Below are 19,091 nucleotides of genomic sequence, written 5' to 3' on the forward strand. Positions count from 1 at the left end.
TCTTTTGTTAAAGAGCGATTATCTTTTATAAAACTGATGTTAGGGAGAAATTACAAGGATTCTAAACAATAGGATTTAAATTATCAGTCGAGGATTGGAGTTATGGGACTCTTATGAGAAATTAAATTATCTTCTCACAAGCGGGATCATCAAGGATGAGTACCAATAATTCAACAACTAAGAAATAAAGTATTGAAAAAGAGTAATAACGATAATCAACAAAGGTAGGAGTGTCTGATATCAAGTGTAGTACATGGCATACATCTAGTTACAAAGTTTGGATATGGAAATAAATGATAGGTATCAAACAAAGGTAGTTCAAGGAATTCGAATTATAAGCAATGGTCAATATAGGGAGTTATTGAAGCAATACTAGAAATCAAGTTCGAAGTATAGTAGGGAATTAATCAACATGGCAAAGGTATTCAAGTTAATGAAGAATTCAGGTTAATCAAAATATTTCACAAGGAAATTCATAAAGGTTCTATTAGGATTTACGAGATCATAGGGTGACAAAGGAAATAGGAAATGTAATAGGGTATGAATTAATCAAATTGTTATAAACGGGATGAACATGATCCAACAACAAGTTATCATAAGAATCAATATTAGGGTTTCTCAGAAATTAATAACAGGTTTATCAAAAGTATTACAAAGGATCACTACTTTATCATGGCATTAGAAATATCAAGTAATAAGACAAGGCATAGTTACTTGCCTTGAATCACTTTCCTGCTTTATTGAAACTGAACTACCGAAGCTGAACTATTGCCACCTAAGTTTCCTTTCCCTTTTCTAGCCTGAATGCCTCTACTATTTGAATCTACAATCCCGAATACCTCTGCTATCTGAATCTACAATCCAAAACATAATCCTTAATTAGATACTTATTCGCACTCGACGTTCCCTGAACGTCTAACGATTATCCCAACTCGTATTAAAGCTTAACTTATATACATGAGTATAATCACGGAATATTCACATAGCACTTAGTAGTATATACTTATATACTTAACTCATATATTCAAGCATAATCATAGAGTACTCATGTAACACATAGCGCGTATATACTTGTATACTTAAATCTATATCTTAACAAAAAAATTATGATCTAAATAACTTGACAACCAAACAACTATTCCTTCATTTTAACTATAAAATTCGAACCAAAAAAATGGTACCAAGCCAAGAAATTGACATGCAACCACTTAACTTGACATGCAACTAACCAAACATCTTTTAAACACCAAATCAATCTTACACCAACCAAATAATTAGACTTTAAAATCAAATTGACTAAACAACTTGAATCAACCTTTTTTCGTACCATATACCATTCGGTTTTTTTAATAAAACACAAACAATTTATCAAATATTGACATGCAAGGTTCCATTTACAATTTAAACCTATTTTAATCCATTCCTAACAAGAACACTTCTTGAAATCATTTCTTTTAAACCAAAAACCGAACCAAAACATTATTTTTGAACAAAACCTTCACATGCATAAATCCAATCATTTAGTCCTTTAAAAACGGAATGAAATCCATGCTTTTAATAATCAAAACTTAACTTATTTATACTTATCTACTCACATATCCAATATAAACCAAATTCTATTTCCAAATTAAACAATAACCCAATTAATCAACAATACAACTTGTAGAATCGACATCAATCAATCAACTTAACATGCAATACTCTAAATCACAAATCCAACTTATTTAAACACATGATCTAATCATTTAACCCATCTTCTTTGCAAACCAAATAAAATATAACTTGATTACACATAGGAATTTACATGCATGCTAAGAAACCAACTCAAAAATAAAGGTTTTTATATATATATATATATCATCAAAACCAATCGAACATTAAAACCCTTTTAGAAAACTCATTTATTCGAACCAAAAACCAAATATTTGAACCAAAACCCTTTATAAAATTTGATTAAAAATCAAAATTCCTTTTTAATAGCAAAAAGTCGAACCTACCTCCAAAACAAATCCAAGAAAATCACACAACTTATGTACTATACTCTCTCTTAAGGTCATACACTAAGAAATTGTGTTTTTCTAGATATAACCAAGAGATGTTGATGCAAAAACTTTCTTAAACACTTGCATGCAAAGAATATAGGAATATGGGATTGAAAATGATGAAGATCAATGGCAAGATATTTAAATTCTAAGTAGATTTTGGTGTTGCATGTAGGAGAGAGAGAGAAAGAGAGCTCGGTGAGAGAGAGAAGAAGAGAGGGAGAGAGAGCCGAGAGAGAAGAAGAAGAGGGGAGAGATGGAAAATGATGTGAATGAAGTGGTGGTAGAAATTACAAGCCTTTTATTTGATTCTCCCATGTGCTTATATTAGTGGAATTGTAAAATTACCAACCTACCCTTCTCTCACTACTAGCACAAAATGCATGCAAGGATGATATGGTAATTTGGTTAAGTTGAAATGAGATAGTGGGGTGGTTAATGACTTACCTACCCATCTCTTATATTGTGAGTGGAAATACATGCAAGGGCAATTAGGTAATCTAATAATTATTAATCTGATTAATTACAAAGAATACATTTTATAAATAAAACCATAAATCTATAAATTACAAGAGTGACATAATAAAATAGCTTATAATTTTAGGAATTTAATAAAATCAAATTCGATATTTATAAATAAAAATAATTTTAAAAACTATTTTTCTTAAAGAATAAAAATGCATTTTTAATCTATATAAATATCAATTAATGCACTTTTTTTTTAAAATTCCAAACTATATCATACAAGCATATAATCATATAATCATGCACCTTAACATAGATTCACATATCACGTATCGTAATGAAATATATTTAATCATTAAATTTTCCTTTTTACTCATATTCATTCTTCACGTAACGGGCCGCGTCCTGACTAACGGCCCGACGCTGAGCGTTTTCAACTATGCTTGACAATCATTCTCTTTATACTAGTTGACACATCAAACTGAAATATAATATTTATTTAATTATTTCCATTCTCACATAATAACACATAATTCACAGAATTACACTTTACTCGCATAATTAATTCGCGAAAATCCCAGTCGTTACATTCTAACCCTCTTAAAAGGATTCTGTCATCAGAATCTAATCTAAACAAATAGAATGGGGATATTTCTCCCGCAATTCACTTTCTAATTTCAAAGATGACTCTTCTATCCTGGGATTTCTCCACAAAATTCTAACTAGAGGCACCACTTTATTTCTAAGCGCTTTTTCTTTACGATCTAGAATTTATACGGGATGCTCCACATATGATAGAACTCGTTGAATTTGCACGGGTCCTAGCTCAATCACATGACTAGTATCAACATTATACTTCTTCAGAAGAGAAACATGAAACATGTTATAAAGATGTTGCATCTGTAGAGGTACCGCTAACTTATGTGCTAATTTTTCCAATTTTCCTTAGCACTTCGAATGGTCCTGTATATTTAGGACTCAACTTTCCGTTCTTCCCGAATCTGGATAGACCTTTCCATGGAGGGATCTTTAACAATAATTTGATTGCGGGTGCGAACATCACGTCCCTTCTTGTTTTGATTTGTATCTTTCTTCTGTCGATCTTTAGCAGCAATCAGCCTTTTGTGAATCACCTCCATTTTCTATTTTGTCTGTTGCATCAACTATGGGCTAATAATTTCCGTTCAACAACTTTGTCCCAGTAGGTAGGGGACTTTTATTGTTTGAATAGTCCTTTCAATTTGTTCGATATTTTGCGGATGATATGCTGTACTCATTTTTCAATTTAGCTTCCAAATGATTATGAAATTATCGCCATGATCTCGAGTTAAATTTTGGATCTCTACCGGATATGATAAACACTAGAACTCCGTGATGCATTATAATTTCATCCACATACATCTCAACTAAAATTTTCTAATGAGAAACTTTTACTGATACGCAATAAATGCGTTGACTTTGTCAATTGATCAATTATTACCAATATTGCATCATGATTAGACTTAGTCTTTGGTAATCTTACCACGAAATTAATCACGATAAGCTCCCATTTCCGTTCAGATATGTCTAGTGGTTGAAGCAATCCACTCGGTCGCTGATGTTCCGCTTTTACTTTCTGGCACGTATAGCATTTATTTGGCCACCAATAACTTTATCTTAAGTCCTTTTACATTTTTATACTTTCATGGTGAATCGATAATCTTGAGTTATGCGCTTCATGAAGAATCTCGTGTTTCAGTTCCATAACACTGAAAATTCCCGATACGCGAGCAACTTGGTATATTCCTTTATTATCCTTTTGAACCCTAATTTCTTTTCCAGACAACTTATTATTCTCGTGGTTCATCATTTATTCTTGATGACGTTGAATCTTTTCTAAAATTTTGGGCTAAAAAGTCATTGCATACATTACCTCACTTCCAATTTCTGGAATTCACATTTCTATTTCCAACTTCCCAAAATCCTTGATTAATTCCTCAAATGAAGTTTAATACATTCAACCCTCATTTACAGCTTTGCGCATCTGCTACAACATTCACCTTTCCGGGAGGATAACTGATAATACCATCATAATCTTTGATCAATTCCAACCATCTCCTTCGCCATATAATCAATTCGTTCTACGTAATAATGTACTTTAAGCTTTTGTGGTCCGTATAAATCTCACACTTTACACTATACGAATAATGCCCTTAAGATTATAATCACTGCTAATTCTAGATCATGCGTAAGATATTTATGCTCGTGTGGCATTAGTTTCCTTGTCACTGATACTATCACTTTCCCGTGTTTCATCAACACACAACCTAGCCCTTTATACGAAGGATCGCTGTAGATCAAAAACTTACCTTTTCGTCGGGTGAAACCTACACTGATGCGGTTACCAAACTTTTATTTAACTTTTGAAAGATTCCTTTGCACTTATCCGTCCAAATAAACTTTTCATTCCTCCTTATCAACTTAGTCAATGGGATATCCATCTTAGAAAAATCTTTTACAAATCTCCTGTGACACCCTGCTAATCCAAGAGAGCATATGACTTCTATAGGAGTCTTAGGCCTATCCCAATTCGTCATAGCTTCTATTTTTGCTATGTCTTTTTTTAATACCTTCACTGTTAACTACATGTCCAATAAATTGAACTTCCATTAACCAAAACTCACACTTCGAAACTTTGCATATAACTTCTATTTCCTCAAAATCTCCAAAAAAATCCTCAAATGTTCCATATGTATTTTTCCTTCGTCTTGGAGTATATCAAGATATCGTCAATAAATAATACGATCACGAACTTATCTAAATATTCCTTGAATACTCTATTCCTGAGATCCATAAATGCAGCTGGCGCATTTATCAATCCAAACGCCATCACAAGAGCTCAGAGTGTCCATATTTTGTTCGATAATTATTCTTATTCCTCAACTCAATCAATTCGCGATAATTGATACACAACCTCAGACTTTCATCTTTCTTATTTACAAATAGCACTCGTGCACCCCTCAAGGATACACTCAGGAAAATAACTCCTTTATCCAGCAATTCCTGTAACTACGTCGCTAACTCTTTTATCTCGACATGTGCCATTCGATATGGAGCTTTCGATATTGATCCATTCCAGGAGCCAAATAAATCATAAACTCGACCTCTCAATCTGGAGGTAGTCCAGGTAATTTATCTAGAAGCTCATCGGGAAAATCTTTAACTACTAGAATATCTTCAATCCTTAAGGACTCCTTTTATACATCCTTGAGATGTGCTAAATACGCTTCACACCCATGTCGTAACAGTCTTTTCGTTTGGATAGCCATTAGAAACTTCTTCTCTTGCTTCTTTCCTTTGAATATCACTTCAATACCATCTTTGGTCTCTAATTTCACTTTCTTACTTCTACATTCGATTTGCACATAGTGGTTTGAAAACCAATCCATCCATAATAGAACATCGAATTCTCTTAACTTGAAAAGAATTAAGTCAGCGGAAAAGTGCCGATCTTCTATAATCCTATCACAAATGGGACAAATTCTCTTGGCAATAACTCTTTCTTGATTCGCTACTTCTCTAATAAAATTAGGTTCGAGAGGGTATGCAACACACTTTAATCTTGCAATAACACTTTCAGCAATAAAGGACCTAGTTTTTCTAGAATCCATTAACACTTTAACTTCTACTGAATTTATATCAAGCTTACCTGCCACCACATCCACATTCTGCACATCATCTTTCCTTGTCATGTTGAACGTTCTTGCCCTTGGCTGAGCTGCTGGTGCTGCAGAGGGTGATGGGCCAGTAATCCTAAGCACATTTTCCTTCTGAACAGGCTCCTTACAGTTCCTTGCCATATGGACCACCTTTCCATATTTAAAATAAGTCAATTCCGGCTTCCCTTTTTCACTTGGACATTTCGTCAAATAGTGACCTTCTTGATTGTACTTAAAATAAATCATGTCTTCTTGTCTCAGATTCAGAAACCTCATCTCTAACTAGTCTTGCATATAATTTGGAAAATACTTCTGTAAAACATCTCCGTAAACTTCTCCCAGATTATAACTTTTCCTTCAAGCAGCGCCTTTGAATATTTCTACCTATAACTTGCCTCAACCTAAAGGTAATAACTTGTGTACTGCGCCTTTTCTCATCCTTAACTTCTGCTAACTCGATCACTTTTCCATTTCTCTCAACCACGACTGAGCTTTAATCAGTTCTGGAAATCCTATAAACTATTGGAGATGCACGAACTGAAAATATTTAAAGTTTCTGACTTTAGGGGCTACATGTTGTTACAACAATTGAACAAGTCGGTTCATCATAGGAGTATCTTGGTTTAGTTCTTGGTCTTGGGTTTGAGTTTTAGATTGGTGGTTTGGTGATCTGATCATTCTTTACAATCCTGATTGAGAAATTATTTAGTAATACGATAGCATGGCATATAACAATAAAGATTCTTTTTGAAACCATTTGTGGGTTTTAAGCTTTACCCACTTGCACATGCAATCTATTACTACATAATTCGCTCCTCAGTTATGGTCCTCACATGGTACAAGATATGATTTACAAGGTATTTAGAAACATGGTATGTAAAAGAGTTGATAAAGATTTGCAGGGTTTACAAGGCGAAAGATTTATATAAGGCTTCAACAGTGCATAATAAAGAAGTTTAGGTACTATAAGTTGGAGCATAGGTACAATGATACAGTAGGATAAAATAGAGGAAAAACTAGAAAACATCCCCCTTCCTGCCCTCGACTTCTACCTAGCCTCTACTAACTACAACCATAGAAAACCAAACATAATACAACAACATCGACAACTACTGCTCCACCAAAGGTCCTAAATGGTCATCACCATATAACTATCCAAGATCTTTCTCAATATGGACTACATCCAATGCATGATCTTATAAACCCTCCAGGCCTCAGCATTTGCATCACTAGACTCACGAGTTAATCTATCCACCAAAGCTCTCAACTCTTGATATTAATACTCATTTTGATGTCATATCAAATTAGATATCAATACGAACTTTGATGCTCAAAACATCCCATATTGAAGTCGACATCAATCATCTATATTAATACCACTTCTGATATTTAACAACAACCTAAGTATCAACATCAATCAGAAACTGAATTAAAACCGCTATCGTCTAAACTAGGGTCTTCAAAGAAGATATAAAATAGTAGCCACGAAACAACATTAGGGTTAAATAAACCTCCAACTGACTCAAAGCCCTAACCCCATTCACGCTCTTATCCTATTCACTTAGACTATACCTAATAGTCTTACTCAACTCTATATGAGTCGAACACTCTCGTAATATAATTTCCCAAATACTCTTAATCCTAACTTGTGTCAGGGACTAGATCCTGTAGCTCTGATACCAAACTTGTGACGACCTCAATCTCGGGGTTAGGAAATGAGGATCCACACACCAATAAACTAACAATAAATAAGCATAAACCCCGATTAACTATTAACAAGATCTATACAGGATTAAGTTTAAGACAAGATTACAACTACCAACCAGATAATATATATAACAACCCAAAATAATCTTTAATTTACACAATCCATTCCGACTTGGAACCGATATATAACCAATTGCATCTTTACCACTTCCAACTAATGCGCGTGCTCACACTCACTGCTACTTGCTCTGACATCCAGAAACCAATGACACGGTAGGGACTGCCAGGAACGCTCTTGCGAGCTGAAAGCGTAAGTCTGACCATCTTCTTTCTTAACTTCCATGGTTAGAGCAACGCAAATATATATATGAGCACAAAAGCTCAGCAAGTAACTACATAACAGTTCTATAAGGCAATAATAGTAAAAATAGAAAACTCTGAGGCATTTTACTTTTAAATCTCTAGGTGGAAGATTTCTATCTTTGGCTATACAAGGTTATGAAAAAAGATTTGGGCTTTCAAGAATCAAGGATAAGATAGGGTGAAATCGGACATTCATCGCAACTCAATAGAAGGAGTTAAGTAAACATCTATTTTATTTTTAATATTTTATAATATGGATGCCGAAAAAGATTTGGTATCACTTTAATGGAATTGTAACAAGAGAATTCAAGTTCACTAATAAGGTTCACCTTAGGGAATTTGGTAGAGAGTTTAGTATTCACGGTCTAATGGATAAGAAATGTTTTGAAGGTAAGGTACTAACAAGAGTAAGAGTTATTAATGGAAGTATTCAATTTAAGAAATAACATGGTGATTATTACAACTAAGCATTCACGAAAAAGCATATAGACTTGCATCAATTATAAGCATAAGGAGGTAGTAACTTGTCTCCCAACAGTTCTAAGATTATTCGATCTTGACGACACAAATCTTCCCCTTAGCTTCAGAACCTACACATTATATTAACCTCATTACAATTCACCCTTAAACACCTTATAAACCTATAAAAATCCTAGACTAACTTTTACTCTTATCATAACTACTATTACACAAGAACTTATAATTACAAGAATACACATAACTTAATCATATGCAATTCAAGTAATCCACACAGTCACATAATCACGTAATGGCATGGCATATACTACCAGTTATTTATATTATAATACCACCTAAATACCTAAACACATAAGCAAGTAACATATAAGAACTATTATTGACCTTAACTTAAACCTAAAGATGATGTGCAATTCTCGGACTCTTCACCTCAAAGTCCCAAATACAACAAATACCACTAAAGTTTCCTAATGCCACTCGAAAGGGTGCTCTCGGGTTTCTTGGTGGAAATGGGATGTCTCCACCTTAGGCCTTCAATCCAAACCACTTCCTACAGGTTGTTAAGACTCTAAAATAACTTCTAATGTTGGTGATACTCAAAGAACTCACTCCTATAGGCTTACAAAAATCAATATTCACACTAAGGTTCTTGCTAGCACGAGTTTGCACGTCCTGTGGTCCTTGGCCGATATATCAACTTCTACATGGGGCCTTCTAACAAAACCAATTCTCATGGATTCTTAAGACCTAAACCTAACTCTCAGACTTGGTTTCATGCCAAGGCCTCACCTAGGCTTCTCTAGGCCTCTGCTCAAACTTGACACTTGCCTAGCCTCCCAGGAATTCACTCTGCCCTATTTTCACTCACATAAAACTCACTTTTCTCACTCAATTCTTAATTCTAATGGTTTTCTAAACTTCCTAAGGATACATTATACTTATTTAAGACAAGGCCTCATGAAGGCCTAACTCATGGCATGGTTATAATCGACCAAAGTTCAAGCCTTTTCTGAGCTACTCTCGAAAATATGTGTGTGGACCTACCTAATTTCTAGTTTTTCAACTAATAAAAGCCACTGGACTCAAGTACAACTCAAGTCCTAACTCCAGTAAACTCGGGCCTAGCAAGGCCTTACCAAAACTCACCTAAAACAACCTATACTTTTGATACATAGTGCCTAGTGTACCTCCTTCCACCTTAACTCCTATTTCAACACCAAAACCAACAATCAAGCCAACAAATCTAACCTATATTGTACAAAACCCTATTGACTATCATTTTATGGAAAAATACGAGCATAAACCTAGCCATATGAGTCATTTACCGAAGCAAAACAGAGAGCATAGCAGAGTAGATTTTACTTATGAAATTTTAAGCAAATTTTTCAACAAAAAATACATGGTATCAACTTAATGGCTATAAAATTTGATCATGAATTATAAAGAGACATATTATAATAGCATTTTAGAGCATAAACTGTGGCATGCATTGCATAAAAACTCAAATTTAAGTCACATAGCACATTTATCTGAAATACTACTTATTCTACAACATGCAAACATAAACTTCAACTTTTAACGTAAAAATCATGGCATGCAAGGATATAAAATTTGTAAAATACATCTTATAAGATCATAAGTTCTTTAAAAGTCACATGCAAAGTCTCTTTATTCTTGAAAACAAACAAAACTATCACACAAACAACAAAATCCATTCGGCTCCTTGGGAGTCATTGCCGAATGCTTGAGGCCAAGATCATGGTTTAAAAATAGAAGCAAAACACTTTATCAAGACCATCTCTTGCTTACGTTTTATGTTCCATATTGAGTTCAACTCTAGATTCACAAGAATCAATGTTAAACCCTTGGCTTTATCCAAATGCAACTAAGAAACTAACCCCAAATGATGATATAAAACCAAATATAGTTGACCCTTGGTTAGAGGAGTTGAAAGGTGTAAGAAAATGGAGAAAATGAGGAAGAAAAATGAGAGGGGTGGGGGAGGTTTGGTGCGGCCGAGAGTGGGTAGGGAGAGGAGAGAGTGGAATGATGTGTTGGTGAAGAAAATGAGGTAAAATGAGTGTTTAGTCTAGCTTTTGTCTCATTCAAATGGTAGTGGATTTTGCTTTTTAACATTTTATCCTTCACCCCCTAATAGAAAGATTTTGCATGCAAGGTTTTATAGGTCATTTAGTTGGTCAAATGGAGTTAGTGGAGGGTGAAAGGTCGGTCTTACCCTTAATCTCTATTTGGATGGAATTTACATGCAAGGGCACACTTGTAAATCAATAACTATTAAAAGTATAATTAAAAAGAATGTGTTTTAGTAATTAAAATATAAATCCATAAATCACAAAATTAATACGATAAATACTATGATATTTTAGAAGTTTAATAAAATTGTTTTAAAAAATTTTGGACAAAAAGAATTTTTATTAAAAATAGTTTTTCTAATATTATCATACTAATAAATCATGAAAAATATAATTAACACATTAAAAATCACATAAGCAAATGCAAATAAATTGGTTTTATTTATTTAAAATTCCGAAAATCAATATTTTTAATTCTGAAAATTATTTTAATTCAAAAATAAATCTAAATTATTTAATTAGTTAATTTTAGTTAATAAATAATTATTTAATTGGTCAATTAATTTAAATATTAATTGATTAATTGATTTAATTAGTTATTAATTAATTTTAATTGATTATTTAATTAGATTTAATTATTTCTTTTGATTTAAAAATTCGGAAAAATAGTTTCGAGCATTAAATAACCTTTGGCAAAGCTTACAAGGAAAAGTGAGAAGTTTATATGAAATTGAGAAGTGTGAAGAAAGTTTTTAGGAGTTGAAGAAGAGATTGATCATGGCACCTATTTTACCACTTTGAGATGATCAAAGAGAGTTGTAATCTAGTGATGCTTCTCATATGAGATTAGGTTTTATGTTTATGCAACACAATAAAGTTATTACATATGCATCTAGACAACCGAAACCTTCTCAGACTAGGACTATCTAGTCGATAGGTTTTCTTAGACTAGGACTAAGGCTATTGATGTTAACCTTCTTAGACTAGGACTATCTTGTAATTTTTGCATGTAATCTATAAATTTCATGAAATGTATTCGTTTGATATATTAATGAAATTTCCTTTAATTTCATGATTTAGTCTCTGTTTCTCTCATATTATGTGACTGAATGTTCTAACTGTAATTTGTTAATCTTTACTTCATCTATTTGCAAATTATCCTTTGATGAATGTTTTGATTACACTTATGGTCAATAATGAATTGTGATGATTTGAGAAACAGTTGAAGCACGGGTTCATGCATCAGAACCTGTGATAGTTGGAGCTGAGAGTGTTACTTATCAGAAAGAAACTATAGCTCAAAGTTCTGATACTTTGAAGAGGAAATCTGTAAGTTCTGAAGCTGCTAAAGCAACTCCTTCACTGGCAAGGAGACTAAATAAAATGAGGGCAGAAAGGTACAAGGCCAAGCCTATATCTGAGGATTCAACTGAAGCTGAGGAATGGGATCAGGAATCTCTGATCTCATTAGGACCTGTGGTAATTGAAGCTCTTCCATTCCCTATTCAAGCTTAGAATACTGTGTGAACACCTCCTGTCTCTCCTATTAAAGCTACAAATGATGCTGAAGAATAAACTACAACTTCTGAAATAGATATTCATAATTTGAATACACCAAATGTTCTTTATCTGGAAGCTTCATCTAAAGAAGCTGAGCAATCTCCAACTCATTTTCCAATTTTAAATGCTGAGATACCATCTACACCAACCATACCAGCTCTAGAGATAAATTCTGATGTTCAGAATTTACATGAAGCTGTTCCTGAATCTCCAGTTACTTCACACACTGTTGTGCTGTCAAAACATATTGAGTCTTACTCAAATTCTGAAGAAAGTGTTTCTGTTCAGACTCCAGTTCCCATTCTAGGCAAGGAAGAATTGGTGAATAAATTTGTTGAAAAGGAAGCACCTATTCCTTAGGAGGATACTCACAGAGGTGTAGAGTGGACCAAGAAGTGGAATGACACTGATTTCATTCCAAGTTCTAACGTTTTGATGGAGCATATTGCTAAAGCTGATGAGTTGCTCACAAATGCTGATTTAAAGACACAACTCAAGATCACTACTCTTTCTACCAAACATCTTCAAGGTCTACATTCTTCTACTCATGAAAAGGTTGATACACTAAAGGAACATACTGATAAGCTAGATCTACAAATCAAGCTTGACAAGAACAGATATATCAGACCTACTCTTGAGAAATTAAAGCCATTGAGAAGATTCAAGAGAAGTAACATGCCCAAATTGATGAGGTCCTGGCTAACCAAGTTTCTCAGAAAGCTCAATTGGATGAAATCCAATCTTCAGTTGAACTTCTTCTTTCTCTCTTACTTCCTGATGATGCCAAAAAAGGAGAGAAGGTAGTTAAGTCCAAATGCTCACCTACTCAAATACTGAAGAAAAAGGATGATAAAGGTGATGACTAGGGAAACTCTAATAACAGCAGAGGTCAAGGAAAAGTTCAAGGAAAATCTTCTACACAAAACAAGTTAAGTTCTGATATTGTGAATGCTAAAAGTCTGAAGTCAAGTTCTTATAAGCAAAGTCTGATGTCAAGTTCTGATATTCTGATTCAGTCAGGATCTAAAGACTCTCAGAAGTTTTTACAAACTCTCAAGCTAAAAGGGAAGCATACTACTATTTATTACAAAAATCCTAAAATCCAGACACTTGATGAGGAGATAGCTAGAAGATTATTTCTGAAACAAAATCCAGGGATGGATTTGGAAACTCCCAAGGAGGAAGAATCTAGATTTGCAGCTGAGAAGATAAATCTTAAGTCTAAAGCTTCTGATGCAAAGAAACCTCCAAGGCCTAAGGAAAAGACATTGTGATAAGGGAAATGTCAAATTCCGAGACTTCAAAGTCCAAGACTAGATCACAAACTGAGATTGATCCTAAGTCAAAAGGAAAAGAAAAGGTTGGTGAACCTTTAAAGATTGAGAAAAAGATAAGTTCTTCCATTCCAGTCTATCAAACTATAATGCATGATGATGATTTGATAGGAGATGAAACTATTCAAATTCTAAAGAGAAGAAAGATGATTGAAGAATCTAAAAATAAATTTTCAGAAAGATAATTCTAAAAATTATTTTAATTCAAAAATAAATCTAAATTATTTAATTAGTTAATTTTAGTTAATAACTAATTATTTAATTAGTCATTTAATTTAAATATAAATTGATTAATTGATTTAATTAGTTATTAATTAGTTATTAATTGATTATTTAATTAGATTTAATTATTTTTTTTGATTTAAAAATTCTGAAAAATAGTTTCGAGTTTTAAATAACCTTTGGCAAAGCTTACAAAGGAAAGTGAGAAGTTCATTTGAAATTGAGAAGTGTGAAGAATGTTTTTAGGAATTGAGGAAGAGATTGATCATGGCACCTATTTTACCACTTCGAGATGATCAAGGATAGTTGTAATCTAGTGATGCTTCTCATATGAGATTATGTTTTATGTTTATGCAACACAATAAAGTTAATACATATGCATCTAGACAACCGAAACCTCGTGAACAGAAGTATCCTACTCATGACATGGAATTAGAAGCAATAGTATTCACCCTGAAGGTTTTGAAAAATTATCTATATGGAGAATGATATGAGATTTATACGGATCATAAGAGTTTGTAGTACATATTCACGCAAAAGGAACTTAATATGAGACAACGAAGATGGTTGGAATTGATCAAGGACTACGATTGCACGATTAACTATCACTCAGGATAAGCGAATATAATGGAAAATGCATTAACTAGAAAGGAAAGACTAAATTTGTTAACAATACCCGGGGAGTTATATAAGGACTTTCAGATTCTGGAATTGGAGGTTAGAATTTGCAAGCCTAATGAAGCAAATATGTATAGTATGACTTTTCATCAAGAATTGATTGAGAAGATAAAGAAATGCCAAGAGGAAGTAATGAATCAAGATATTAATCGTTTGATAGGAGAAGAGTTATGCACTCAAAAGGATGGTCAAGGTATTCTCAGAGTTTCTTCTAGAATTTGGATTCCACCAGTGGTAGAGTTAAGGAATGAAATTCTACAGGAAGCTCACAACTGAAGGTATTCAATCTATCCAGGAAATACCAAAATGTACAGAGATTTAAAGAAGAAATATTGGCGGCCAGACATGTAAAGAGAAATTGAGGAATGGGTTAACAAATGTTATACGTTTCAAAGAGTTAAGGCGAAGCACCAGAGACCAAGTGGATTATTACAACCGTTTGAGATTTTAGAGTGGAAGTGGGAGCATATTGCTCTGGATTTTATAGTCGGATTACCAAGGATGAAATGAACAACGATGCCATTTGGGTTATAGTGGAAAGACTTATTAAGTCATATCATCTTCTACCTATTAATGAATGAATTTTATTCGAAAAGTTGGTTCACATGTAATTGAAGGAGATAGTAGTTCGTCATGGAGTTCTCATGTCTATTGTATTCGACCAAAATTTAAGATTTAATTCTAGGTTTTATAAAAGTTTTCAAGAATGTTTGAGGAGCTAAGTTGAATATAAGTAAAGCTTATCATCCATAGACTGACGACCAACTTGAAAGAACGAACCAGACAGTTGAAGATATGTTACGTGTTTGTGCTAATGGTTTTAGAAGAAATTGAGATGAAGTTGGAAAACGTGAGATACTTGGACTAAAGTTGGTACAAAAAATGAAGGAAGTTGCCGAGATTGTTTAGAAAAGGTTAAGTGCTGCACAGGATCGTCAAAGGAAATATGCAGATCAATTCAGAAGGAATATGGAATTCAAATAAGGAGATCCGGTATTACTGAAACTGTCACCGTGTAAATGATTGTCGAGATTCGTAAAGAAAAGAAAGCTGAGTCCATGATACATTGGACCTTTTAAATTTTGGAACGTGTCGGCAAGGTAGCATAAAAATTGGCGTTAACCCCGCATATGGAGCACATTCATAATGTATTTCACGTATCGATGCTTAAGAAGTACAATCCAGACTCTAGGCATGTAATCGAATATGAGTCAATAGAACTTCAAGCAGATTTATCATATGTAGAGAATCCAAAAGATATTCAAGAAGAAAGAGACAAAGTGTTGAGAAATAAAGTTGTAAATTTAGTAAGAATGTTGTGGAGAAACACAAAGGTTGAAGAGTCAACCTGGGAGCTAGAAAGTGATATGCAAGAAAAGAACCATCAGTTATTTACTTAGGAGATTGTTAGGACAGAATCCTTTTAAGGGGGGAAGGATGTAATATCCAGGATATATCGTGTAATTATTTTTATCAATAAATAATTATTATATGATTATTATGTGATTTTTTTATGAATTATCTGATGATTGGTATTGGTATTTAGATATTTTTATGTGATAATTTTGGTATTTTTCTGGTAATTTTTAGATTGTTAAATGATTTTAGAAATGAGTTATAGATTTAATAATTATTTTCTGAGTAATTATAAAACTATTTTATAAAACAGGGAATCATCCAACTTCAACCGTTTTTACGTTTTTACAACTCGAAACTCTTCAGAAAACTCCTTATCTAATCTGAGTATTCCAAACATTTGTCATGTTTTGACCTTTTCGATCCGGAGTACGATTTGACCCGTACGAGTCCGGATTCTCGAGAGACGGGACATTATTACATTGTATTCTCGTAGAGTGTTTTATAAGAAGCCCGGTTTTGATAATTATGCAAAACTGATATCAAATCAGATCATTTTTGAAGTTACTTAGCGACTAAATAATCTATTTTCGGATCCAATACGATCTAACGGTTATTAATATTCCAAAAGTATAAATAGCCTTTTCCTTATTTTATTTTATTCGTATAATTATAAAAAAATAGTTAAAACCAATAATTTACAGAAAAAACTCGAATACTCGTCGCGTTCTTGAAAATCAAACCTAAGAACGAAGGCGTTATTGAAATCAAAACTAGGCGTATAAATAGCTTAATCGAAACTCTTGAAAAGTACTTTCAGAATCCACCATCAATTTCAGTGCATGAATCAAGGTTTTTTTCCTATTTATTTAATTTAATTTGAATTAATTAATGATTAAATTATGACATTTTTATTTTGATGTTTGTATGATTTGATGATTGTATCTTATAGATAATTTTGTCCCGATCATTTTGATATATTATATGTTGAATTTGGAGTTCAATAACATATAGAAAAGGGGTTTGATCTTCGAAATAATAAAATTAGGGTTTATGTGTTTGAATGTTCTTAATCAATGTTTGGGTATTTTTAAACCGTTGATTCTGGATTGAAGTTGAGAATACTAGTTTGTAGATAGTCTCAAGACAATTCGATTCATGTAATTGGTTTTGATATGGGACTGTTAAATCAAGCTCGCCGGAAGAGAGAAGCTCACCGGAAACGTTAAGTTTCCAGCCGATTTTCCGGCCGATTGGCGAACTGTTTCCAAGATTTAAGGCCATGGTGAAGTTTTTGGCATCGAGGATTACTAATCTACAGTTTTGTGCTAAGTTATGGGCAAGGACACGACGGCCGACGAAGTCGTCGCCGGTGTAGTCGCCGAAGAAGACGATGGGGATGGCTAAATTGCCATTTTATTCCCGATGTTTATCCTCATTTACAAAAATAATATTTATGTTGTAAAAATTTGTAAAAATAATATTTATGTTTTATATATTTTCAAAAATATTATTCTCTTTTTATAATTATTATCAGAAATTGTTTTTAATTATTTAAAATTCCAAAAATCAATATTTGTAATTCTGAAAATTATTTTAATTAAAAATAAATCTAAGTTATTTAATTAATTAATTTTAGTTAATAACTAATTATTTAATTGGTCAATTATTTTAAATATTAATTGATTAATTGATTTAATTAGTTATTAATTAGTTATAATTTATTATTTAATTAGATTTAATTATTTCTTTTGAATTAAAAATTCCAAAAAATAGTTTCAAGCTTTATCATTTTAAATTATTTTCAAAACTCGATAATTATTATAAAATGATTCATTGACCCATTTTAATTCCGAAAAATATTTAAAAATTCGTATTGGATATCTGGAAAATTATTTTAACCCCGAATCTCCTTTGAAAAATTATTGATGTATAATATGCATGTATGTGTATGGTTTAACGGTTTTATCGTAACTCTCAATCCATAAGTCGGATTTGGGTGAAATGATGGGTAGATAGAAGCCTGTAACGAATATAATGAGATGAGAATAAGTATTGATAACTATATATGCTGTCTAATAAAGGAAGCGAGGCATAGAAAAGGAAACCAGGTGATCAATAAATAGAACCAAGTCATAGAAAAAGAATGCAAGTGATAAGTGAGAAAAAAAGAGGCATAGAAAAAGAAAAGAAATGGTTGTTGAGTAGAAATGTGAGACAAATGCAAGTAAAGTTGGAAATCATCTGTGTTGAGGAAAGTACTTCTGAACCTTCCTCGAGATATATTGCAAATATATCTGAACTTTCTCATAACATGTTGCTAGTGTTCAAAATAGTCCTTTTTTATATTGTAAATGCTTAAATTATTTAAACTTGAACCCTGATCAAATCTTTGAACTTCAGCTGAAAGCCTTATTCTTTGTAAACACCGAATGTTGATTTTCCCGGATATTAAACAATACAAATACAATATTACATATACACCGTATACCAAATACTGAAACAGAATTACTTGAGCATAAAGAAACTTATATTCCCTAGAATACCCTATAAAATCAAAGATCTACACCTTGTATTATCATTGATCCATTGTTCATCAGTTACCTGATTCCTCACCAGGCTTGAAGTCGTTCTTCATATTTACACCTTGATATAGCCTGGTGATACCTGTCAAATATTTTATGCTCCGAGATAAATATTTTATCAATGTTAATTATGATTATGTTTTATTAAATTACAATGATTATCATATTGAATTGATTTCGAATTGGATGGTTTTATAAATATGGACTAGATTCATGGTCGGATCAGATTTGTGGTCATATTAGGCCAATATGTGCATGGGATCTAGTATAGAGAGCAGAGTTGTATGCCTTGCTCGGGGTTAGTGCGTGACTGATCAGCAACCTAACCTTGGTTTTAAAAGTTTTAAAATGAATATCCAATTCTAATGATTACTTCACAAGAAACTTGATTCCTATGAATCATTTCAATTATGACTTGCTGTGCTAGTTAGCTCACCCTTGCATATCTATTTATGTTATTCTTCAGTTAAAAAGGAAATGGTTGGTAACGAGAATTCCCAATCCAGTGTGC

General features: G+C 32.8%; 1 protein-coding gene across 1 annotated transcript; it reads right to left on the minus strand.

The window, feature by feature from the left end:
* Positions 1-5,743: 5,743 nt before the first annotated feature.
* On the minus strand, positions 5,744-6,481 carry LOC141660011 (uncharacterized). Its single transcript, XM_074466967.1, has one exon. The coding sequence runs from the start codon at positions 6,479-6,481 to the stop codon at positions 5,744-5,746; it is 738 nt and encodes a 245-aa protein (XP_074323068.1).
* Between the last annotated feature and the right edge of the window lie 12,610 nt (positions 6,482-19,091).

The sequence above is a fragment of the Apium graveolens genome, chromosome 5 (assembly GCF_009905375.1).
Source record: "Apium graveolens cultivar Ventura chromosome 5, ASM990537v1, whole genome shotgun sequence".
NCBI lineage: Eukaryota > Viridiplantae > Streptophyta > Magnoliopsida > Apiales > Apiaceae > Apium > Apium graveolens.

What these genes read in the sequence shown, in the direction of transcription:
- LOC141660011 (XM_074466967.1), bottom strand. Translation starts at nt 6,481, where the DNA reads ATGAGGTTTCTGAATCTGAGACAAGAAGACATGATTTATTTTAAGTAC.